The sequence below is a fragment of the Esox lucius genome, chromosome 23 (genome assembly GCF_011004845.1).
Source record: "Esox lucius isolate fEsoLuc1 chromosome 23, fEsoLuc1.pri, whole genome shotgun sequence".
NCBI classification, from domain to species: domain Eukaryota; kingdom Metazoa; phylum Chordata; class Actinopteri; order Esociformes; family Esocidae; genus Esox; species Esox lucius.
In genome coordinates this window covers 11958191-11983476 of record NC_047591.1, presented here as the reverse complement: position 1 = coordinate 11983476, position 25286 = coordinate 11958191, and the positions used below count along the sequence as shown (strand labels likewise).

Here is a 25286-nt window from a genome sequence, read left to right as displayed (position 1 = left end):
AATTCTGTCCATAAAAATTACGAACAGAACCGGTGACAAAGGGCAGCCCTGCCGGAGTCCAACATGCACTGGGAACAAGTCTGACTTACTGCCGGCAATGCGGACCAAGCTCCTGCTTCGGTTGTACAGGGACCTGACAGCCCTTAGCAAAGGACCCAGGACCCCATATTCCCCAAGCACCCTCCACAAGATGCCGCGAGGGACACAGTCAAATGCCTTCTCCAAATCCACAAAACACATGTGGATTGGTTGTGCAAACTCCCATGAACCCTCCAACACCCCGTAGAGGGTATAGAGCTGGTCCAGTGTTCCACGGCCCGGACGAAAACCACACTGTTCCTCCTGAATCCGAGGTTCTACTATCGGCCGTATTCTCCTCTCCAGAACCCTGGCATAGACTTTCCCGGGGAGGCTGAGAAGTGTGATCCCCCTATAGTTGGAACACACCCTCCGGTCCCCCTTCTTAAAAAGAGGGACCACCACCCCGGTCTGCCATCCCAGAGGCACTGTCCCCGACCGCCACGCGATGTTGCACAGGCATGTCAACCAAGACAGCCCCACAACATCCAGAGACTTGAGGTACTCAGGGCGGATCTCATCCACCCCCGGTGCCTTGCCACCGAGGAGTTTCTTGACCACCTCAGTGACTTCAGCCCGGGTGATGGACGAGTCCACCTCTGAGCCCTCATCCTCTGCTTCCTCAATGGAAGAAGTGACAGCGGGATTGAGGAGATCCTCGAAGTACTCCTTCCACCGCCCGACGACATCCTTAGTTGAGGTCAACAGCTGCCCACCTCTACTGTAAACAGCGTTGGTAGGGCACTGTTTCCCTCTCCTGAGGCGCCGGATGGTTTGCCAGAATCTCTTCGAGGCCAGCCGATAGTCCTTCTCCATGGACTCACCGAACTCCTCCCAGGCCCGAGTTTTTGCCTCTGCAACCACCCGGGCTGCAGCCCGCTTGGCCTGTCGGTACCCGTCAGCTGCCTCAGGAGTCCCACAAGCCAACCAGGCCTGATAGGACTCCTTCTTCAGCTTGACGGCATCCCTTACTTCCGGTGTCCACCACCGGGTTCGGGGATTGCCGCCTCGACAGGCACCGGAGACCTTACGGCCACAGCTCCGAGCGGCCGCTTCGACAATGGCGGTGGAGAACATGGTCCACTCGGACTCAATATCTCCAGCCTCCCTCGGGATCCAGTCGAAGCTCTGCCGGAGGTGGGAGTTAAAGATCTCTCTGACAGGAGACTCGGCCAGACGTTCCCAGCAGACCCTTACAGTACGCTTGGGCCTGCCGAGTCTGTCCAGCTTCCTCCCCCGCCATCGGATCCAACTCACCACCAGGTGGTGATCAGTTGACAGCTCCGCCCCTCTCTTCACCCGAGTGTCCAAGACATACGACCGCAGGTCAGATGAGAAAACAACAAAGTCGATCATCGACCTGCGGCCTAGGGTGTCCTGGTGCCACGTGCACTGATGGACACCCTTATGCTTGAACATGGTGTTCGTTATGGACAAACTGTGACTAGCACAGAAGTCCAATAACAGAACACCACTCGGGTTCAGATCAGGGGGGCCGTTCCTCCCAATCACGCCCCTCCAGGTGTCACTGTCGTTGCCCACGTGGGCGTTGAAGTCCCCCAGTAGAACAATAGAGTCCCCAGTCGGAGCACTTTCCAGCACCCCTCCCAGAGACTCCAAGAAGGTTGGGTACTCTGCACTGCCGTTCGGCCCGTAGGCACAAACAACAGTGAGAGACCTATCCCCGACCCGTAGGCGCAGGGAAACGACCCTCTCGTTCACCGGGATAAACTCCAACACATGGCGGCAGAGCTGGGGAGCTATAAGCAAACCCACACCAGCCCGCCGCCTCTCACCATGGGCAACTCCAGAGTGGTGAAGGGTCCATCCTCTCTCAAGGAGTGTGGTTCCAGAGCCCAAGCCGTGCGTAGAGGTGATTCCGACTATGGATTTACATACTTAGTTATGGATTTACATACTTAGTTAATTATGAATAGTTATTTAGAAGTAAATAAAAACTGTGTGGTTTTGATTGAGTTGGCACAACGTTTAGCTTCAAGCTGGCTGCGAAACCACAGCTTTTAGATGCAGAGACAGCTGCTTATCTGTTTAGAGGCGTTGCAAAGACAACCAAAGCAACTTTTACAAAACTACAGACTGTTATGGCCCAGATAAATTAACCAAAGTGTGCATATGACAACTGTGGTCTGCATAGTACGGTGGAAGTTATTTCTTAATGTGGTGTGGGTGCGCCAGGACAAATATCAGTACCCAGCCATGAACAGTTGGAATGCTGAATGCAGCCCAAGCTAACAGCACTTCAGCCACACCTGAAGACTCTCAGGGCTCATCAGGGCAAGGATAAAAGGAAAGCCCAGACAGGTGAGGCGAGGAGCGGTATTGACTGTGCTGTTTGTGCATGGGGGTTTTAGTTTGCACAGAAAGTTAAGGTGATGTAGCCTAACCAGCTAACCTACAAGACCGTGCTCCCCTACCCTTTGTTAAGGCCCTTGGATGCTTTCAGTTTTTTTTCTAGTTTTGTGTGTGTTTTGGGTTAAATTAAATGCCCACAGGAAACCTGGCAACCCTGTTTGTCACTCCAATCCTCTACACAAGAAATTCTATCTTGTTTGAAGTAGGCCAAAAACACAATAGAAAGATCATGTAGCCATGTGACATACATTTTTGGAAGTATCACAATACCAAATAAAAAGTAACTCTACTTTGAAACAGTATGGTGACAACATCATGTTAAGGGAATTTTTGTAATTGGAAGAGACTGGAGCACTTACTAGAACAGAAAATAAATGGTTTGAGTAAAATCTGCTAACTTCATCAAGAAAAGTGAAACAGACAGAAGTTTTACTTTCAGCATGAAATGCGATACTTCACTGCTTAAGTAATTGTCAAATATTCTTGAGTGGACCAGTCCAAACCCAAGCTTGAATCCCATTGAAAATGGTTAATCGTTGCCAAATCTAGGTGTGATAAAGTATGTAAAAACAATTCCCCACTGACCCGGATGTAATTATTGCCAAAAAATGAAATCTAAATAATTTTTGCTTCCCAATCAATGTCACAATCAAAGTCTGTAGGTGTGACAAAATGTAATTCATGAAACTCTGAGGAATTCAGATGACAAAATATGAAACATTTCAAGACTACATGTAATTGAATTCTTAAGAGAACGCAATGTTTCAACAAACCTGTGGTGTGAAATAATGGCATCCATATAAAATAGGTGTGTTCCCAGGAACTGGGCCTTGATCTATACAGAGATCTGTCTTCAGGTCATTGACCAGCTGTCGATTTTATGTAAAAAGGAGCTATATGTAAAATTTTGCATTGTAATTAAAAAACACATTCTTAATTTTAGTAAGGGTTTTTGACAAAGATTTTCAAATTGAATGAGGCCAGCAAAGGACAAGTTAGTCATCGCCCTCAGACGATCCACAAAACACGCCCTCATTGCTTAACATGTCATATGTTTTCATGAATCATTCCAGAACATAAGTTTTTACATCACTCACAGCTCCATATCCAACCAAGTCTCCCAGAGGATCTAACAAAGGATATACATTATCCAGGTACCACTGAAAGGGCTTGCAGTTAAGCCGCTCTCTCAACTTTTTCCTCTCAGAGACATCCCCAATGTCTATTCCATGATCCTATTGTGAAGGAGAAGAACATACTTTCGCTCATCTACAAATTTTGCATTGATCACATACTCTTTATTATGTGAGTTACAGCTTTCATTATTGTGCTGATATTGACAAGTTATTTTCAAACACCAAACATGCACTCACAGTGCTTGCTATTCTGAAAACAACTGAACTTAAGCTTACTTTTGAATGTTTGTTCTGTACAGTACCTTCAATGGGAGGTTCCAGGCTATGTTGACATTGTGTTTGTATTCATCCATCCAGACCTCAGCCACTCTCAGAGCGTTCCTCTTTACTGTAATGCTCAGGTCAGGAAGATAGGGTTTGTGGGCTCTCTCAACATGTGCAATTTTAGAACAAGGTATGACCTCGATACTTCCACCACAAAGCCACACCTATAAAAACCAAACAACAGAAGAGAAAAAAGAGCTTGTGGACTGAAGAACTGAAAGGAATTCCTCAAAAACAAACTCTGCTTTTATTTTTACCATTCATTTAGCAACCTTAGAGTGGCTTACCCGGATGCCCAGTTCAACATTTTCTCCTCCATAGATCTTCATGCCACCATCAAGTGCTCCAATTTCCCCAAAGAACAGGCGATCAACCACTAGAATGCCCATAACGGAGGGGCTTCTGTTAAAGACACAGTATAAATCAGAATTCCCTGTATTGGCTAAAAACATACTCCAAAGTTGTAAACATACTCCAAAGTTGTAATGGTTGTCCTAGTGGTATCCACTATGGGAAAAGTGTCATAAATATTTATGAATAGAAAACGCAAAATAATGAACGGGTGTACTGTATGAGATCAGATTTTCTTCCAGTGAAAATTGGAACTTACTTTCCTGGCTGTGAATCGTCCTTCAAGGCGTACCACTCAGGTCTGAAGCTTTCGTACATACACCAAAGGGCCCAGTCAAAGGCATCTGCAGCAGGCGAATAATTCATGACTGTTAAGTCATCATAACGGACATTGTCAAACACCGGCGTCAACACCAGTGTGCGGTCCTCCTTTATCCTAGCTAACAGTGGCTCCGCCCTTGACATATAAACACAGAATGAAAACATCATTAATGGCAGGCGCTGATTTTAAAAGTCTCACAGATTGAATTGGTTAATTAACCATCTGGACAACCATTCCACGTGGACTTCTATATGGGCGTCTAAGATGGCCACAACGTCCCCTACAGCTTCTCTCCACCCGGAGAGACGAGCCTGTGTGAGGCCCAACTGCTCCGAATGTCTCACTTTCTTCACCAGGCCTGGACGCTCCTCGTGGATTAAGTTGATGTAGTCATCCAGCTTCTCCTTTAGGTCCTCTGTGACAATGGAGCAGACACTTGCAAATCAGTGATCAACAAAACTTTTAAGTTCAATTTATAGTTCACTCCACCATTATTTGCATCACTGGCAAAAATCGCTTATCTTACTCTTACTCTCAAAATAGGAGAACTACCATTTAATTTAAGTAGAATTTTTTCATAATGTATTTACATATGAGGAAAGAATCGACCGATTAAACCAACCATTGGAGCTGTGGTCATCCACCAGTATTATGTCTTTGAGCAGGCGTTGGGGGGTCTTGTCTATGATGCTGCGTATCGCTCTCTTGATGATTGACAGGGCTTCGTCCAAGTAGATCAACACCACGCTGATGGAGGGCAGGTTATGGGGGTACTGGTGCTTAGAACACCTGACAGGCACAACAAACAAACATGATCAACCACATTCTTTCACTTGACCAAAGCTTTCCCCTTTCAAGAAAATACTTTTACCCAGAACTGTTCTGAGACAGTTGCTCTCCTCAATGAGAATGCAGAGTGAATACAGCTTTCTATCTCAAAATCAACCTAGGTCTACTGAATTAGCCAATCCAGAAGGAAGCGTATATGAAGCTATATGGTACAGTATCAATCAATCAAATTTAATTTACAACCCTGTTTTCAAAAACTTTTTGATGCTGTGTAAAATGGAAATAAAACCTCAGTATATTTAATAAAAAATAGCACAAAGACAACATATCAAATGTTGAAACTGAGAAATTATTGTTTTTGGAAAAAATACAAGCCCATTTTGAATTTGATGCCAGCCACATAATGTATAGGTTCCTTTTATATCCACATATTTTTTGTGTTTTGTTCTGTTTTTCCCAACCAGGGGTACTAGGGCCACTGGGAGTACTTGGCCTCCACATGGGGTACTTGAAAACACTCATGACACCATAGGCTTACTAGTGAAAATAACATGAGGGGGTACTTCAGGGGTACTCCAACCAGTGCAAAATCTTTTGGGGGGTACAGTAACTGAAAAAGGTTGGGGGCCACTGCAGTAGAGGACATCGGGCCCTCGGCCTATTCATCACATCCACATTCATCACATTCATATTCATCACAATCACATTCATCACATTGTACAGTAACATGCCGGGGATATAGCAAGGCTCAGAGCTGTATCTAGGCACTCCTTATTGGTTTGTGCACAGTAACAGAATATTGGCCATATACCACATCAATCACGGGTCTTATTGCTCAAATATACCTTTTAGCAGATGCTTTACTATAGTGCCTTAACCGTGCTATAATATTTTACAATGGGTGGTCACAGGAATGAAGCCCTCTATCCTGGCATTGCATGACAATGTCATGAAGACTTTGTTTAAGCCTCAACTGAATTAAATGTATACAGCCTTTATTATTAAGCAGTGCTTATGTCGCCTTTTATATAGCACAGGTGTTATGTCACATTTACCATTGATTATTATGTAGGAGAGCTATGCCAAATTGGTAAAGCATTACATATCGTTGTAGATTCTTTCACGTACAACAATATGTTGAGCATGAAAGGCTCTGTAAAGAATGTGGAACCCTGTTCCCAGTAAGGTTTAATCATATATGCATTGTTAGTGCACTGATAAACATTAATAACTGAATGTAAATATTAGCTCACTATTTGGCAAACACTGACCAGCTATCACATTTACTAATGTGTTAACCTTTACAGACCCATTACATATGGCTATGGTTTGGATACAGAATTATTCATCTATTGATCCTTAGTTGTGTAAAGTAGATATCATATTTACTTAGGAGGACGAGTGTCAGGGATTTCTCTGTTCAGTGGGAGTCGGTCACTCAGGAAGACATTGTATCCGTAGGTCTGAAACAGCCCCTCTGCCTCTTTCTGCTCCTCCTCTGACAGCTCATCACCCCAGTTTCTAAATAGAGCCGAGTTGGGATACAACTTCTTCACCACCTTCCTCTCCTTTTTGACCTTCAAATCCTGCCTCTCTTCTAGACTGATCCTGGTGTTGATTGCTTTCACTGTAGAAACAAATTAGCTTATTGGTTATTACTGTAGAAATCACATTGTTTTGATTCTGCAAGAATCAAGGAAAGTTCAGCTGCATCATGTTGTTTCAGTCAGTGGGTGTAACACATTTGTTAATTAACCAATTTAGCACATAAGAAACTTTTTGTTTTATATTATTATGCCACAAACAATAGGGCACAGAAAGAACATTCCAAATTAAATGTAGGCCATATTAAATTAAAGGATTGCTGTATGACTTATCTGAGACCACATTTTCTAGTAGACAGGCTATACTCATATCTGTCTTATTGTCTTTAACAGTGCCTACTTGCAGCCCAACAAAGCACATGTGAAAGATGTAAAAAGAAAATGCTATTGCTTTAAAGGAGTAGTTTTCAAGACCCAAGTTAAATCAGGTTGTCACCCAGTTTTCATACTGCAAAGTTATTTTGCTGAAATGTTATCCCCCCAAAAAACTGGTTATTCTATACTGTGTGGGAGATATGTATTTCTATTCGGTTACAGTATTATCCAGTAGGAAGTTAACCCTTGTTAATAATATTAATATAGTGGTAATTTCTGGTGTATTGGGTTCTTTCATCATTCATATTTTGAACAGGCTATAAATGCTAACTTTCATTTTAAAAAGCTACAAGTGTTTTCCTGGGAACCTTTTGTCTTTGGGGGGATCATCAAAGTACCTTGAAACATCTGTTTACCTCTTATGTGGCCCTTCCTGATATAAACTAGAATCTGACTCCATATTGCATAAAGAAACTTGACTGGCAATCTTGTATTCTCTTCATATGCATGTCACTAGTAAATTATTCAGCTATACTTTATTATTCTCTGTGTCGATGTACCATTCCTCTACAACTGTTATCAAAATAATTTAATTATATTGTCCAAACATAATTGAAACAGTTTTTTTGCAATAGTAGGTTTGCTTACAAAAATTATCAGCATTATTAGTGAAAATATGCTGTTCAAAACTGCAAACTGACACCTGGCCTATAAAGGAGATAGTGACTCACCCAGCTTCTCAATGTGCACCTCTATATCTTGCAGCTTTTTGAGCATCTCCTGGCCCCTGTGCGAGTCATTCTGATGGACTTGTTTCAATATTTCCCTATGAGAATGAATGTCCCATCTAATGGATGTGAAGCTGAGTAATCCTATGACTGTGACCAGCAATAGGGCCAAACTTCTAAGATAACCTAATCTCATTGTCCCTCTGTGTGTCAGGGCTCAGTGTGAAGATTAGGATATTTGACCTTCCTCTTTCACTTTCCCACATAGATCTGTACCTGACTGGTTGGCACTGAATGTGTGGATCTCTGTCATTGATTTGATATTCATGATTTGCATTATGTTTTAGTCTGACGGAAAGAAAGATATATTGACACATACCCAGGTCAATCCACAACTACCCTTTGTCAACATTTATACTAGGAGCCAGGATGCCGTACCTGTATCCTGTTAGAATCTTTTATCATGTCCTGTTAGGACAAAAATAAATATCACCTAGTGGAGGCAATATAATAGACATAAAATGTGTGGATCATGGGGATGTTTTATGTGAGGCTGGATGTTTCAGTGTCGTCACATCTGTAGAAATATCCAGGCAAGAAGAATTTGAAGAATTAGGAGTACACTTACCTGTGGCATCTATAATGTCAGATAAAAGTAGCAGATTGTTACTTGAAGTGATCATCTGTAGATAATTTATAAATTAACTATCCAAATTAAGTTACCAATGTATCAATTTAAAATGCTTTTTTTTGTGATGTCAATACCCTGCTGCTTGGTCTTCATGGTACCCACATCTATGTATTTTATATCTTTGGATTTGTGCAGTTTGCCTTCATATCTGTTTATATTGGTACTTCATGAATATTTATTCTTGAACATATTGCCCTTGAAAAGCCATAAATGTCTCTATAAGACAGAATGTCTTTATAAGATTTTATCTTGGTTAAGAACTAAACCAGAAATGCAGTCGTTCTCAGGTGTAAAGGTTTCGTAGTATCCATAAATCTGACAGTTTTTTGTCTGTTAAAACCTTTTCATCACAAGGCGGCATGTAAAATCTAATATATTTTCAAGTGGTTTTATTCTATTAGCCACAACTTTTGGTAAAAAGAACAACAAAGGTAAGACGCAGTTTGTTGTTGTAATTTAAAATAATTATGGTTTTCAGTGATCTTCTTTGATTGATTGATAGTTTAGTAAGTGTTGATCATAGAGGAAGGCGGCTATCACTGTTGGAATCTGTGAAGTAGCAGCTTTCGAATGTTGTATCGTTTGTGTAGATACATTGAGAAAAATAAGTTCTGTCTACCTACTGTTTGAATGGGCATGCACGGTTTTAAAATATAGTACTGGTTTTGCCTATATGCTTATATATTTGCTTGGGGTCGGAATATTATTTCATTTGGGCAACCACAGTTTGGATAGATTCACAGTTGAGACGCTCCTTGTTCCAGTAGTGTATCACACTCAGGTATTCACACGTTATAAAAAACGTACTACGTCATTGTTTGAGATTAAGGGAGGAGTACCCCGTATATGGGGAACCTAGGGATGAAAAGGCTAATGGATATTTCCCCTTAGCTTCAAGATCTTATATATAGTGATGTTTGGTGCCTTGACAATGGTATCAATCAAATGTTTTTTATGCAGCCATTTTTACATCAGCATCTGTCACAGTGCTTTTACATACATATATATGCAGCTTGAAACCACAAAGAGCAAGCAACAACAGGGATTGATGCACAAGAAAGAAATCCCTAGTAGGGTTAGAAACTAGGAAAAAACATAGAGCCACAAGTGCACACAGTACTCTTTGCACACAAAAACAAAAACAATGATATTCAGGATTTTGGTTGTGTTACCATTTCTTGGGCTGGACATCAATACTGCTGGTAGCAACAGGTATTGTCAAACAGCATGCAGTATCTTGTGATAGCATAAAGTGAGCTCCTTTTGGTGCTCCACTCGGCACCCTTAAATGCTGCTTGCAGCTTTATTTATTACTATTATTATCATCATCAACATCATCATTGCTGTTATTGTATATTATACTTTCTGTCTCTTAAAAATGCATTGTCAAGGAGGAACAGTCAAATTTTCCTTGTGTATTTTATATACATTCAAACTTAAAACAGGAGGGAACATGCATAGGGTTGATGTTTATTGTTACGTGATGCATGGCAAAATATGTATGAAATTCACTTAAAAAATGTAAGAAATGTTTTTCTCCATTACATTGCAAATTAGGTAGAATACCCCAGATTCATCATCCCTATTTCAAAATCTGTTGAAATATATTTCATAAGATTTTATCTCACTCCTCAAGCAAAATGTGTAGAACTTCAGGAAATTAGAATGTTTCAATTGATCTACAGTAGACATATTCTCACTTGCATTGTACCTTGAATACAGGAAGTCATTTTCAAGAGAGGATACATTCTAGGACTCTGACCTCCTCCCTATAATCTGGCTTATCCTCACCACAGGGCCGTGGACTGTCAGACAGTCTAGGGCCCAGCATAATTTATTTTTTTTAAAGCCCCATTAGATAGGAAGACACAAGGATTATAAATTATAAATTTATTTAAATAAAATGTCAACATAAGATGTTAAATTTTTTTTTAACATTATACATCCAAATAGAATAGAAATAGATCACAATGGGCATATTGTAAGTACAAATTGATGCACACAACTCCTACATGTTGTAGGACAGAGCAGTGCAATCAACAGTTTCCTGGTATGCTTTTATACAGTCCTACAGAAAGATGACACAATGTAAAACAGTAGTAAAACAAACAATATAATCTTCAAGGGTAAGGTATTAAGTACAAAGGACACCAGCTAAAAGAAACCCTACTATAACTAAGAACAATACCAGTATTATCTAAATGTACATGTGTATTTACAAAGAACTTGAAACCATCTCACTGATATTTACTGTACCGCTCACACCTTAAACCAATATTGAATCACCAGTTACTTTTGAAACAACTGAAGTTGCAAATACAAATGTTGCAAATACAAATTTTGTTCACAATTAAAGCACAAATACCAGTTTCCTTTACAAAGAGGTTACAGAGAACCCTATTTGGCCAAGGTTTGTTGAAAAATGATCAACACTGCAGCAAATTATTCTTTTGACAAGACAAGGAATTAAAACCGTTCTTAAGAAATGTGGTTAGTGTGAAGAGGGGATTGAAAATAGACCAAAGGCCTTCTGGATACCAAAAGGCACATTTGAATAACAAATGTTGAGGATCACTTATCTAAATATTCCTGTTTTGTAGACTCGTTTCATACGATAATGAATTGACCAAAAAATGCAACATTACCAGTAGCTAGCTTTAGTTTTCCAGTATTGCTATGATCCAAGTTACAGGATACCACTGTAATGCAGTTCTCCGCTATTTTAAACCAATCTAAATTGCCACTATTCCAAGCTTGTTACAGATGAATGCGGCCACATTCTAGACACAATGGCGTCGTCCATTCTACACACAGCCCAAGTGCCAAACCGAGCCCAAGCGCTATTACAATTACCAAATCAATTACCACTGAACATTACCATTAACATACCATCCATCCATCTTCTTCCGCTTATCCGGGGCCGGGTCGCGGGGGCAGCAGTCTAAGCAGGGATGCCCAGACTTCCCTCTCCCCAGACACTTCCTCTAGCTCTTCCGGGGGGACACCGAGGCGTCCTTCCCAGGAAGGAGTTCCGGAGGCATCCGAAATAGATGCCCAAGCCACCTCAGCTGACCCCTCTCGATGTGGAGGAGCAGCGGCTCTACTCTTGAGCTCCTCACGGGTGACCGAGCTTCTCACCCTATCTCTAAGGGATCGCCCGGCCACCCTGCGGAGAAAGCTCATTTCGGCCGCCTGTATCCGGGATCTTGTCCTTTCGGTCATGACCCAAAGCTCATGACCATAGGTGAGAGTAGGAACGTAGATTGACTGGTAAATCGAGAGCTTCGCCTTGCGGCTCAGCTCTTTCTTCACCACGACAGTCCGATACATCGACTGCATTACTGCAGAAGCTGCACCGATCCGTCTGTCAATCTCCCGTTCCATCCTTCCCTCACTCGTGAACAAGACCCCTAGATACTTAAACTCCTCCACTTGAGGCAGGCACTCTCCACCAACCTGAAGTGGGCAAGCCACCCTTTTCCGACTGAGGACCATGGCCTCGGATTTGGAGGTGCTGATATTTATCCCCACCGCTTCACACTCGGCTGCAAACCGTCCCAGTGCATGCTGAAGGTCCTGGTTAGAAGGGGCCAACACAACAACATCATCGGCAAAGAGCAGAGATGAAATTGTGTGGTCCCCAAACCTGACACCCTCCGGCCCCTGGCTGCGCCTAGAAATTCTGTCCATAAAAATTACGAACAGAACCGGCAGCCCTGCTGGAGTCCAACATGCACTGGGAACAAGTCTGACTTACTGCCGGCAATGCGGACCAAGCTCCTGCTTCGGTTGTACAGGGACCTGACAGCCCTTAGCAAAGGACCCAGGACCCCATATTCCCCAAGCACCCTCCACAAGATGCCGCGAGGGACACAGTCGAATGCCTTCTCCAAATCCACAAAACACATGTGGATTGGTTGGGCAAACTCCCATGAACCCTCCAACACCCCGTAGAGGGTATAGAGCTGGTCCAGTGTTCCACGGCCCGGACGAAAACCACACTGTTCCTCCTGAATCCGAGGTTCTACTATCGGCCGTATTCTCCTCTCCAGAACCCTGGCATAGACTTTCCCGGGGAGGCTGAGAAGTGTGATCCCCCTATAGTTGGAACACACCCTCCGGTCCCCCTTCTTAAAAAGAGGGACCACCACCCCGGTCTGCCATCCCAGAGGCACTGTCCCCGACCGCCACGCGATGTTGCACAGGCGTGTCAACCAAGACAGCCCCACAACATCCAGAGACTTGAGGTACTCAGGGCGGATCTCATCCACCCCCGGTGCCTTGCCACCGAGGAGTTTCTTGACCACCTCTGTGACTTCAGCCCGGGTGATGGACGAGTCCACCTCTGAGCCCTCATCCTCTGCTTCCTCAATGGAAGACGTGACAGCGGGATTGAGGAGATCCTCGAAGTACTCCTTCCACCGCCCGACGACATCCTCAGTTGAGGTCAACAGCTGCCCACCTCTACTGTAAACAGCGTTGGTAGGGCACTGTTTCCCTCTCCTGAGGCGCCGGATGGTTTGCCAGAATCTCTTCGAGGCCAGCCGATAGTCCTTCTCCATGGACTCACCGAACTCCTCCCAGGCCCGAGTTTTTGCCTCTGCAACCACCCGGGCTGCAGCCCGCTTGGCCTGTAGGTACCCGTCAGCTGCCTCAGGAGTCCCACAAGCCAACCAGGCCTGATAGGACTCCTTCTTCAGCTTGACGGCATCCCTTACTTCCGGTGTCCACCACCGGGTTCGGGGATTGCCGCCTCGACAGGCACCAGAGACCTTACGGCCACAGCTCCGAGCGGCCACTTCGACAATGGCGGTGGAGAACATGGTCCACTCGGACTCAATATCTCCAGCCTCCCTCGGGATCCAGTCGAAGCTCTGCCGGAGGTGGGAGTTAAAGATCTCTCTGACAGGAGACTCGGCCAGTCTGTCCAGCTTCCTCCCCCGCCATCGGATCCAACTCACCACCAGGTAGTGATCAGTTGACAGCTCCGCCCCTCTCTTCACCCGAGTGTCCAAGACATACAGCCATTAACATACCAAATAAATTAAATAAATAAAAAGCTGCTACATCTACAAAACAGGATATATTACTACCACGACCCCAACATGTTATTATATGTACTTCTTATGATATTAACCTGATGTGATGTGACCCGCCGAACTCCATCCTCTGTCCCTGGTGCCTTCATGTGATTGGGGGCAGGCTTTGCTGGTGCTCCAGTCTTTCTCTGTCAGTGTCTACAGCTTGCTCCAGGGTGGGCCTGATGACAATGTGGACTGATCTCTCCCTGGGCACCTCCTTCTTGCCACTGGTGCTCTGGGTCCTGCCCTGCCCAATCTGGTCCTCGGCCGAAGCCCCAATCGGAGGCAAGCGCTCGGCGGACACCACATTCACTGGGTTTTCTTTCTTGGCCTTGTGATCTCTTGAGATTGTCTTCTCAACTGCATTTGAAATGAGAAAGGAAGATGTGCATTACTTCCGGTCTGTCAAAGATATGCAAAGTCAATTTGGTCTTTTTAAAGTATCAAAAATTACTAGCGTCGATTTTGTCCATGTGAACACGAGAGGGTAGGGCAATAACGAGTTGGGTGACTGCCTACCAATCCTGTTAATGAGGTCTGGCTTGTGGAAAGACTGCTGCTCTATGTTGTTCTCCACATTGCTGGAGCTCTCGCTGGGCCTCCTGAACTTGTTGAGGCGGGACTCTTGGATCCACTCATGCTGCACGGCTTCATCAGGGGTCATGCGCTTCTTAGGGTCCCATCTGACAGAGAAGAGAAACAAGATTAAGTCATAGATATACCGTATAAAGTGTACAGAACAAAAATACAGAGGTCTTACTTCACCTTGTAATTCACCTTGATCATTAGCATTAGTAACACTTTCACATGGTGGTTTTACTGCTACGTTATTGTACATACGTGAGGCAACGTTTGATGAAGTCCAGAAAGAGAGGATCGCTGGTCTTCAAAACACCAGCCAGATCTTTGGAGTTGGGCCGTCTCTTCCTCCCCTTACTGCTGGTGATATTCCTGGGGATGCCCTTGGAATCTGAACAATCACAACCAGTGGTGAATCAACAAGGATCTCTTATTAAGGAATAAACAAATCCATATCTCTGCAATTCATAATTGATGTAACTCATCATGTTAGTAAATCAGTAGCCTCTTGAACCAGGCCTAGAATGTCTCTACGTCTGGGAATACCTATAGGATTTTTGTTGCAAAGGGGTGGGAAAAAACAATTGTGTCAATAACTTCTCAAAACAAGTTAACCCAATCAAATGCACTGCTTGGTCTAACGCCTCAAAACACATGAACTCAATCAAAGGCATTGCTTGGGCTAACGCCTCAAAACACATTAACTCAATCAAAGGCATTGCTTGGGCTAACGCCTCAAAACACATTAACCCAATCAAATGCATTGCTGGGGAGGGGCTTATACAGGTGATCATGAGAATAATGCCCTCAATGCAACAGAAGCTATCTACGTGAATAGTGATGGCAGCAAAAACAGTGAAAGACTACAATAGATCTCAATTTCTTACCAAAAAATAGCCTCTTCCTGGTTGCTGTCAACAGGAAATCCTTTGGGGGCATTCCGAGCAGCTGAGTCAAGACAAGCAACACAATTAGCATTAATTGTGCAACAATTTACAAAGCCAATTTGCATACAGAGCTCCAGTATGTTAAAGAATAAAAAAATGTAGGCACTATGTAGGTACCTCCATCATGCATCCAATCTGCTCCACCTCGCTCTCCCCGGGGAAAAGGGGGAAGCCGGTGTAGAGCTCAGTCAGGATGCAGCCCAGGCTCCACATGTCGATGGCCATGCTGTAGGGGTGACCCAGGATCACCTCTGGGGAGCGGTAGAAGCGACTCTGGATGTAGGTGTAAACTGTAGAGCAGAGGAGCCAGGAATCGGGTATTCTATAATGTGGTAATCATCGCTGACAGGAAACTAGGATTTTGTGCCTGCTTGATCTAACCTTAAAGAAACATAAAAACAAAGACACTCACCTCTCTGCTGCTCATAGCAGCTGGAGCCAAAGTCAATGACCTTGACGTTGCCTTGTCCTTTGTGTGACAGAAGGATGTTTTCCTGGAAAAACACCATAGTGAGCACATTCTCTATTAGTCCAATGCAAAGGGTTATGGGCAAGACATGTTAATGTCTTATATGTCTTAATCATCCTGATACGGTCTGGAATAATTTCCCCAGTTTTTTCCCCTGCAGGGGTATGTCCCCTGTGGCACCATTTAAACTAAAGGAGAACATGAAACACGAGGCTGGTGATAGGAGGACAGTTCATGATGATGGATGGAATAATTAGAATGGTATCAAGTCACATGTATTATGAACTATCATGCCACCTGTGCTATGCAAATATGCTTCAGGCCATACTATTTAATCAATGTTGTTAAAGGTTGTTGCTAGGGATTGTACCGGTTTCAGGTCACAGTGGATTATCTTCTCTTTGTGCAGCATCTGCAAGCACTTGAGAAGACAGTAAGCAAAGCGGCGTACCAGGACCTGGTTGAAACCCTGGAAGTTGTTCTTCTTGATGAGCTCGTACAGGTTCACTCTGTATGGACAAAGACAAACAAACATCCTTTAGAATTAGTTTCCCAAATGCTCTTCGTACTATTTCTTTTCTTAATATGCAGTGATCTTTTTTGCCTCCAGTGGCTGTTTCTGTCAAACCTACCCCAGGAGCTCAAATGAGATGCAGAGGTGATTCCGGAAGTAGAAGTACTCCTTCATGTGGATGACGTTGTGCTGGTCGTCTCTGTCCTTTCTTCTCAACACATCCAGGATCTTTAACTCCACCATGGCCTGGTGGTGAAACCTGAACGTGGCAAATAAACACTAGGATAATTAAACAAGGATCACGTTTTACAGTGGCAAGACCAGTGTCATAACAAGAGGGCTTTGGCCCTCTGGCTGCGCTGCTGGTGATGGCTTCAGTCACCTTTTCTTATTGCGTATTACTTTGATGGCCACAAATTCATTGGTCTTGTGATCAAGGCACTTCAGGACCTGCCCAAAGGATCCTTTCCCGATCACCTCCAGCACCTCAAACCGGAAGCCAATGTGGTCATGAGTGATCTGCAGAAAGTAAGGAAATAATTTGTTAAAACTCTAATCTTTGCTGCCATCTTGTGGCAGCAAAAGACTAATATTCCTTTGAATTACCTTCAGATAGCCTCCACTCTCGTCGTCATAGCCAGAGTTGAGGGGCAGACTAGGGGAGCCCCTGATTTTCTTTGCATCCAGACCAAGGTACCAGACCTCTGAGTAGTCCATGATCTCTTCCTGCTCATGCTCAGTCAGACGATATTTGAACACTTTCAGTACCTCTGTACAGGAGGAAAGGGAAATGCCTGTCAGCGAATCCCTTTGTTTCTTTCATGTTCAAAGAGATGAGGGATCAGACCATTCCTTCCTACCCAGACCAAGTTCTACATCCTGCCCAAAGGGTACCTGCAGGTGACATGGGCAGAATGTGTCCCTCAAAATGCCTCGCCTCATTCTGGTTGTTCATGCAGTTGATGGACTGTTCCACAGACTCCAATGCGGGGCTCTGTGATCTCTCATCCTATCAATCACAAGGAATCGTTTCCATGGGTGTTACATCATAAAACATTAATACAGACACTGTTAGAATTAAAAATGTTGCATTTATACAAGGCTCTAGGGGGTACCATAAACCTAGATGAAACAAGGTCCCACCTGAAAGCTGCCCTGGTGCCTGGTACCTGGAAGCTGCCTTTCACAGGTGTTCTGCAGGCCCTTGCTTGTGGAGTGTGGCAGGATGCTCTCAGACTGGTGGTGGGACTTTGTATCAAGCTGGGGCAAAGTGACTTTGCCTGTGCCACAGTTCTATAGCCAGAAAAAAATTAGGAGAGAGAGAGACAGCAAGAGAGAGAGAGAGAGACAGCGAGAGAGAGAGAGAGAGCCAGTGAGAGAGAGAGAGACAGAGAAAGACAGCGAGAAAGAGAGAGAAACAGAGAGAATAAAAAATAAAACGAATGCAAAGGGAAAACTAAGTGGATTCTACAGAGAAAATACAGGTTATTGGGTAACGTGGTTTGAAAGGGACAATGCCTGTTTCACATTTTCTTGCTGCCTGTGCTCTGTGTAGTCAGGGCAAATAGTTATCCATTAGGAGGAGAGCAAAACAGGGTCAACTCATGCCAGCAGCTTTCACTGCAGGCCAACATGAAGGCTGTCTCTATCTGCATATTTCTTCTCCCATCACCTTGCTTCTCAGGTTAACATGCACCAAGTCATCCTCAGAATCTACATATCATCTCCCTTCCAACTCAGTGACAAAGCTGTGCTGAAAGTAGTAGGATTGTTTACTTGAGCATACCTGTAAATACAAAACAGTCTAATTTCCTGGGTTTGAGATGCTGCAAAGTCTATCAACTGGATAATTAGGCATTGTAAAAAATATAAAATACAAATAAAATATATATATATATATATCATATACATGGTACTAAATGAACATTGTCCTCTGGGTAACAAGCATGTTGTCAAACTGATACAACAGATCATACAAAAATGATCTGTTATTATTCTAAGAAGGTAATCTTTCTAGATCCCAGGCCATGGACCATTTATCTTAAGACTCAAGGTCCCCACCAGGGACTACCACAACTGGTACTACCTAGTAATAACCAGTCGCTTATTTCAAAAAATGTGTGGGCTTGGCTGTTCTGACGCAGTGTTCCCACAAGGTTCAGCTCACAGAAAACATAGGTCTCCCCCACTAGATCCTAATGCAGTCATCATATTCCCCCACACACCCACAGACAAGAGCAGCGTATCGGGGGACCAGGGAGTTTGTTTACCTGCTTCTGCTGGGCCCGGCTAGATCCAAGGTGCGTGCAGTCAGGGTGGAGTTTGTGTTGATGGATGTAGGAATCGGGTCTCCCTGTCTACAGGTAAATGGTGCACTAGTTTAATATGAGTCACTTACAGATCTACACATAGACACACATTCTGTTTGGCCACAAACTGACATGTGAACACATGTACAGACAAGGCGCACACACACACTGCATTCAGAAAATTCAAGGTTGTCAAAGCTGTAGTTAAACATGAATGCATTTTGAGAACAAGCATTGATTGTAATCATTAAATTTGGTTCATATGCAGCTTCAATGCTGCATTAATGGAAGAGTACCTTGTAGATCAGAGTGGTTCAAGTAAGTTTGTAGATCTAAAGGTCAGTAAGGGTAAGTTTGATTGACATCTGATTATTCCACCCGTGCACTTGTCAGACTTATTTGTTACATACATATCTGTACGTACTGAACAATGAAATGGACAAATACAGCAAATAACGTACACAGAATGTTTACAATCCGTAGTCAATTAAGTACATGAAACAGAACAATAACATTCTTGTAACCTTACCTTGATATTCACTTCTGGAAACATTGCTTTACACCCCGGGTTATTTCAAATTGTTATAAAAACAAAATATGCAGAGATGGCGCTCCTAGTTAGTCCACGTGAGCGCACAGCTTGAAAACATTCCCAGGCCTTTCCAACCGTTCATCTACAATATTAAACTTCACACCAACATGATGCTTGGGCTCTTTGTGAAATGATGTGAAGCCAGAGCAAGGTAAATCCTTCGTCAGCCGAAGATTATGGATTGCAAGCTGTTGGAACGGTACATCTTCGGAGAGCCACCTGTTAAAGGTACTCTACCGTCAAAGCTTATTCCGCGACAGCTTGGACTCCCGATATAGAATGTTTGTCAGTTCATTCACATGTCCAGTTCCGTCGATTCAGTTGGAACGCCACAACTTTCCAAGCGTGCATCACAGTGGAGCGTAATACCATTATGTAGCAGGTATAGCCAAACAGAACGTATACAATATATGGTATACCTTCTCCAGTTAAGTTCTCCAGCAAAAGAAAATATCTTGATAGTTTGTGACAAACAATTCCCTCTCTCTAGCCAGTATATGACATTATGCATTACTTAATTGCCCAAATGCTTGGGTTCAGTCTTCGTGGTTTTTATCTCACTGTGTGGAGGATGTGATGAACCTACACTGGTTCAGTGCTCACGTGTCACACTACACTAGCGAATTGAAACGCAGAGCAGCGCTGCTGAATAGCAACCACACAGTTAAATATTGGCCTACTTCATTTTGCCTCCCACTGAAGTGACCGCGAAAATGACCGCATTTAACATACAGAAGTACAATTGTAACGATGTGTTAGATATTGTATAAAAAATATTCAAAACGTACAATTAAAAGGTGCCAAACAAGACAAAAATCACAGACAATAACACCAGGCTTATAATTGAAATGTAATGTTATGGTTGAAAGTGTTTGAACATTAATGCAAATAGTGTGCTCTCATTCGCAGTGGATGCTCCTTGAAGATATATGTGGAGTAAAGCATATGTACACTTTCATGTGATGATTCATCCTACATATCATACCCCACGCATGAGGTGGGTGATGAGCTATGTTCTGCTAAAGCCTACTTTCGCAAGGTAGCATCATCTATGAGGGTAGACACGACTACATGGTTGTTTCATAACAAGTCTGGCAATTCCACTACAAAATAATGCTGAAATTCATTTTTTCTTTTTTTTATCTATGCCAAACTTAAACCAGTTATGATAAAATATACACAAGAAAGAACAGTTCAGATGCAAATTCTGGACCGTAAATGTAATTGTAATTCTGTTACCAAACTTTTTCACTGAACTGTCCAAGTACATATTATTTTTTGGTACTGGAATTTAATTACCCATTGTGCATATTTTTGTGATTTGTTTAAATTTCAAATGTTTTGTTCATCATCAATTAGTCTCAGCATCATTCCTAGAGCTGATGAAGCATTTGTCTTTCCATTGCTATTCAGTGGATTTCTTGAATCTTTGATATATCACCCATATATGCTTTGTAATTACACAAGCTGCAGTCACCATGGTGATAATATTTTCACTGTCAGTCTACAACATGGAAGAAGCTTTTACTTTACAGTCACAACTCAAATAGTTAATTCTTCAGCTTTTGTCCATCTACAGCTATGCTGTTTTGTAAAAAGACTGTATTTTTAGCGCCAGGAACTGATTTTGTAGTCCGCCAGACATCATCACCTTCTGGTATAAACACCTCTATGTGTTTTTGTGGAAGAGACGTCCTGTTTTTGTTTTTTCAATGTGTCCGTCTGGCTCTCACAAATGTATCCCCAGTATAAGGTATTCATGTTCTGCATTAAATATTGTTTGTGGAATGCAGTGTTTGGAAATATTGTTTGTGGAATGCACTGTTAGAATAAATTTTTTTGCATTTATACAAGGCTCTAGGGCGTACCATAAGTAGAAGGTTATCGTTATAAATACAAAAGTCACAAAAACATACACTAACCTTCACAAATAAGTATTCCAGGAACGATCATCTCTGCGAATGTTTTCAGGGTTGCCAGCTTATTTGTTTCCGAGTTTTGATCTATAGTATGACCGCTTTATAACAATTCCATGTTAGTTTAGTAGAAATCACAAATTAAAGTTTTCAGTGAGTGAGAAACTTTACTTGCCAGTGAGGTTGAGGTAATTTGGCAACAATTTACTGTGCCCATTGCCTAAACAAACCAGTGATAATTTTATTTTGCAACAAAAAAATATGAACTGCAGCAGTTGCATGCTGGTTAAGGACTTTGATGAATTGCTGAGGGATTTTTTTTTTTATGCAGCACGTGCAAAAACCAGAGGACCTGTGTTGATGTGACTGGGTAGCAGATTTCAGCTTTAGTACAGGCAACCATCCTTGGCTAGAGAGTAGGGAGGGACCACCCTAGGGTCTAATCTGGCTCAGGATAAATCCCATTAGCAGCCTGTCCTGGACAGAGTGCCATGCTGAGACACAGAAAGGTAAACCACTCTGAAGGGACCAAAGCTGGGAGCGTAATCACTGGCTGACGTCAATAGGAAACACATCTCTTACAGCACACATTGGAGTGTCTGGAGTGTCTACTATAGCATTAGAACTAATACACAGCCTATATCCGTATGGTTTCAGTATCCACACACACACGCGCACACACACACGCCTAAAACAAAAAGTGCCCAGGTAACCCCTCAAATTACGTACAATGCCTTGGACTTATCACACCTCCCTAACCTCAAAACATGGTGCACCTGTTTGCATGGTCACTCTAAGCCGTCTGTCATCCATCATGCTGTGTGGGCTGAGCCGCACTGCCTGTTCCCCTGGTGGCTGTCCGTGGTACCAGATGGGAGACGGGCCATCTCATCTGACCCTGTGTCACCCAGGACGGGCTCACACCTCCTCAACCCACTGTGGACAGGCTTGTGCTCTAACACACTAAGCCACGATACGTTTTCCTTTCAAGCATTTTTTGCTGCTGCAGTAAGCAATCACGTGTTGGGAACAATATACAGCCATATGCGCATTTTACCTGAAACAATATGTGATCATTTGAGCGTGTTCGTCGATTAGGGACCAACGAAACCAAGCTGTTATAAAAATAGATTCATGATTCATTTTTAAACTGTGATGTCACAGTCTATTCTAATTGTTTTAGGGTATTGAATGATAGGTCTGCTGATTTATCCCACAGTGCTATTGTTCTGCTTTTTGATCATGAGCTTTGGCTGAGTTCAGACAGCACATTCCAGAGTTGGTGGAAGACGGTGCCGTAGCCAGCAGCACCCCTATCTGATCAAAAAGAGCCTGTCTAATGACATCTCTAGTAGCACTGATGTTTTTCTGAGTGCATGAGGTTGAGAGGGAATACATAATATTTCACTATTTCTCATAAATCCCTGGCCTAGCTTCAGGCTGGGTTTAAAAATAGATTATTATTGTACTGCAAAACCTTGGCTTCGGGCGCTCTCTCATTAGTCACTGGTATATGGCAGCACACTGAAATAGCACCACTGGATCAGGGAGTCTCCTCCTCTCTTTTGCTTATTCTTTGATTTGGTTTTAAAAAAGAAAACTCATTCCACATTTTCTGTTCTGTCCTCTAGTCATGCAACTATTTTTATCCCAAATCCCAGGTACTGGCAGATTGCAGTCATAGAACATACCAACCTTCTCATTTAATTGGGACTGTCACTGCATTGCACCTATATTTCAGCCTGTGGAGACAGACACTGTTCTACTTATAGATTCATCTACAGGGTGTTCTGTTTTAATTGAGAAGTAACAGGGGTAGGCTTCTGATTGATGGTAAGCTTACCTTCTCCCTGTGGTAGGCCTGGCTGGATCCAGTACAAATGAAGTCACCTTGGAGTTTTGTTAGGGACCTTTTGTATTGCTTGGGGATTAGTGAATTCAAAAAATAGACTGTTGGAATGTGGTTATGGGAAGTGTGTTTGCAATGTCTAATCATTCAAGGGAAAATGTCTAGCCTTTTCAATAGTGGGAGTTCCTACTTTCAGTAAGTCTCTGCAACTTTGTTTACCTTTTTTCCTATTAGAAAAAGCTTATGGTTTAAGAAGTGACTTTTTGTGAATTATTTGGTAATGAACAGGGCTGTTTATAGGCTCAAATGTTATGGCTCACATTTTTGCAATGTAATAGTGTATATGGTTAAGTGGAATGAGGCACACTCCATGTGCACTTCAAGTCAACCGATAAAATATATTTTATAAAGCCCTTTTTACATCGGCAGTAGTCACTAAGAGCTTTTACAGATACCCAAACAGTAAGCAACAAGACTTGATGCACAGTGGCTAGGAAAAACTCCCTAGTAGAGTTGGAACTTTGGAAGAAACCTAGAGAGGTACCAGACTCTCAGGGGTGGCCAGTCCTCTTCAGACTGTGCAGGTGAGTAGGTATAAGAGTAACGTTTAGGCCCGTCAATGTCTTTGCTTGTTTGGATAACAAGCATGTTAATAAATGCATGTGGACTGTGTCCAGAGTGTGGAAAATGTTCGTGATTTATACAAGTGAAAACTTCTCAGAGTCTGGTATAACAGTTGATTATTTCAAGTTTAATTACGTGGATCCACAGGAACTATCGCTTTCACAAAACAGAGTATAAGTACAGAGACCAACAGAAGTGTCGTCATAATTTGTTCTGATTATGCATTATTGCTTCTAGCTCTTTATACCCCTCCTTGTCAGCCCCCAAATATATTCTCTAATGCTATGAGATACATACAAAACAAGTCGTCATATTAATACAAAACAAGATAGAACCCTACACTGTCATGGCAACCATATTTCTAGGTCAGAGTTAACAGACCCCCTGATCTGAGCTACCCTCAGTCCCTGTCCTGCACAAACAGAAGAATACAGAGGAGACGCAGGCAACTTTACCTTGGAGCCAACTGAACAGGGCCATAGATAAGATAGTTTTGAGGCCTGGCGCCTTCACTTCCAGGGCATGGTGACCTGGGTCTTCTTCTATATGTGGCAACCATGAACAGTCTAAAGCAAATTCAGGCCAAATCTAAAACAGTTAATTTGCAGAATAATGGACAAATAAGAATAGGGTAATAAATTAATCTTTTACAATTCCTCCCTTTTGTCCCAACAGGGACAATATAAACAAAATAATTTATTAAAATAATGCATATAGAGAATTATTAAAAATAATTACATTTATCAGAAGAATTACATATTAAAAAACACCCTGGATCATAAGGATCAGGAGGCCACAGTTACTTTAAATAAGTTACACCTGAATCAAACCCTGACAATCAAGACAGTTGTTATGGTTATATAAATTATACAGAATACAAAGACCTTCAGCACTCACTGGACCGGTTCGCAGCCGAGTGCGAAGTGGTTGGGATGAGGATTAGCACCTCTAAATCTGAGGCCATGGTTCTCAGCAGGAAACCGATGGAGTGCCTCCTCCGGGTAGGGAATGAGGCGTTACCCCAAGTAAAGGAGTTCAAGTATCTCGGGGTCTTGTTCGCGAGTGAGGGGACAATGGAGTGGGAGATTGGCCGGAGAATCGGAGCAGCGGGGGCGGTATTGCATTCACTTTACCGCACCGTTGTGACGAAAAGAGAGCTGAGCCGGATGGCAAAGCTCTTGATATACCGGTCCATTTTCGTTCCTACCCTCACCTATGGTCATGAAGGCTGGGTCATGACCGAAAGAACCAGATCGCAAGTACAAGCGGCAGAAATTGTTTTTCTCAGAAGGGTGGCTGGCTTCTCCCTTAGGGATACGGTGAGAAGCTCAGCCATCCGTGAGGAACTCGGAGTAGAGTTCCTTTCGACGCTCCTTTCGCAATGCTCAGCTGAGGTGGTTCGGGCATCTGGTAAGGACGCCCCCAGGACGTCTCCCTAGGGAGGTGTTCCAGGCACGTCCAGCTGGGAGGAGACCTCGGGGTAGGCCCAGGACTAGGTGGAGAGATTATATTTCGACACTGGCCTGGGAACGCCTCGGGATCCCCCAGTCAGAGCTGGCAAATGTGGCTCGGGAAAGGGAAGTTTGGGGTCCCCTGCTGGAGCTGCTGCCCCCGTGACCCGATACCGAATAAGCGGATGAAGATGAGAGAGACAAAGAACTGAAACAGGAGGATCTGGCTCTTCTTCTCCAATGG

At 43.2% G+C, this 25286-nt stretch overlaps 2 protein-coding genes across 8 annotated transcripts in view; both read right to left on the bottom strand.

The window, feature by feature from the left end:
- The window catches only part of LOC105020247 (probable polypeptide N-acetylgalactosaminyltransferase 8), a 31771-nt gene extending 6878 nt beyond the window's left edge, over positions 1-24893 (bottom strand). Inside the window, exons 1-9 of one of the 3 annotated variants that reach the window (XM_034290251.1) lie at positions 24805-24893; positions 6763-7000; positions 5207-5373; positions 4816-4999; positions 4522-4719; positions 4199-4313; positions 3890-4075; positions 3549-3686; positions 3225-3320 (exon numbers count right to left, since the gene is read on the bottom strand). In XM_034290251.1, coding sequence (XP_034146142.1) covers positions 3225-3320; positions 3549-3686; positions 3890-4075; positions 4199-4313; positions 4522-4719; positions 4816-4999; positions 5207-5373; positions 6763-7000; positions 24805-24814 — 1332 coding nt within the window. In that variant the 5' untranslated portion in view covers positions 24815-24893. Of the gene's footprint in view, positions 1-3224; positions 3321-3548; positions 3687-3889; positions 4076-4198; positions 4314-4521; positions 4720-4815; positions 5000-5206; positions 5374-6762; positions 7001-8023; positions 8271-24804 lie in introns of those variants that run through there. The other 2 variants (XM_013140155.3, XM_013140157.3) reach the window with 2 other exon arrangements.
- On the bottom strand, positions 1355-19744 carry LOC105020246 (dual specificity tyrosine-phosphorylation-regulated kinase 4). 5 transcript variants are annotated; one of them, XM_034290249.1, is made up of 15 exons: positions 19140-19744; positions 18572-18658; positions 17445-17594; positions 17196-17310; positions 16908-17071; positions 16684-16820; positions 16420-16560; positions 16158-16296; positions 15731-15812; positions 15436-15608; positions 15259-15319; positions 14633-14762; positions 14312-14475; positions 13849-14152; positions 1355-1371 (listed from the first exon to the last, which is right to left on the bottom strand). In XM_034290249.1, the coding sequence occupies exons 1-14, from the start codon at positions 19161-19163 to the stop codon at positions 13896-13898; spliced, it is 1824 nt and encodes a 607-aa protein (XP_034146140.1). In that variant the 5' UTR covers positions 19164-19744; the 3' UTR covers positions 1355-1371; positions 13849-13895. The 5 variants fall into 5 exon arrangements, with proteins under 5 accessions (XP_034146140.1, XP_034146139.1, XP_010885410.2 ...); XM_034290248.1 differs by lacking the exon at positions 1355-1371 and adding an exon at positions 13678-13708; XM_010887108.3 differs by lacking the exon at positions 1355-1371 and having other exon boundaries at positions 13680-14152.
- Positions 24894-25286: the final 393 nt, after the last annotated feature.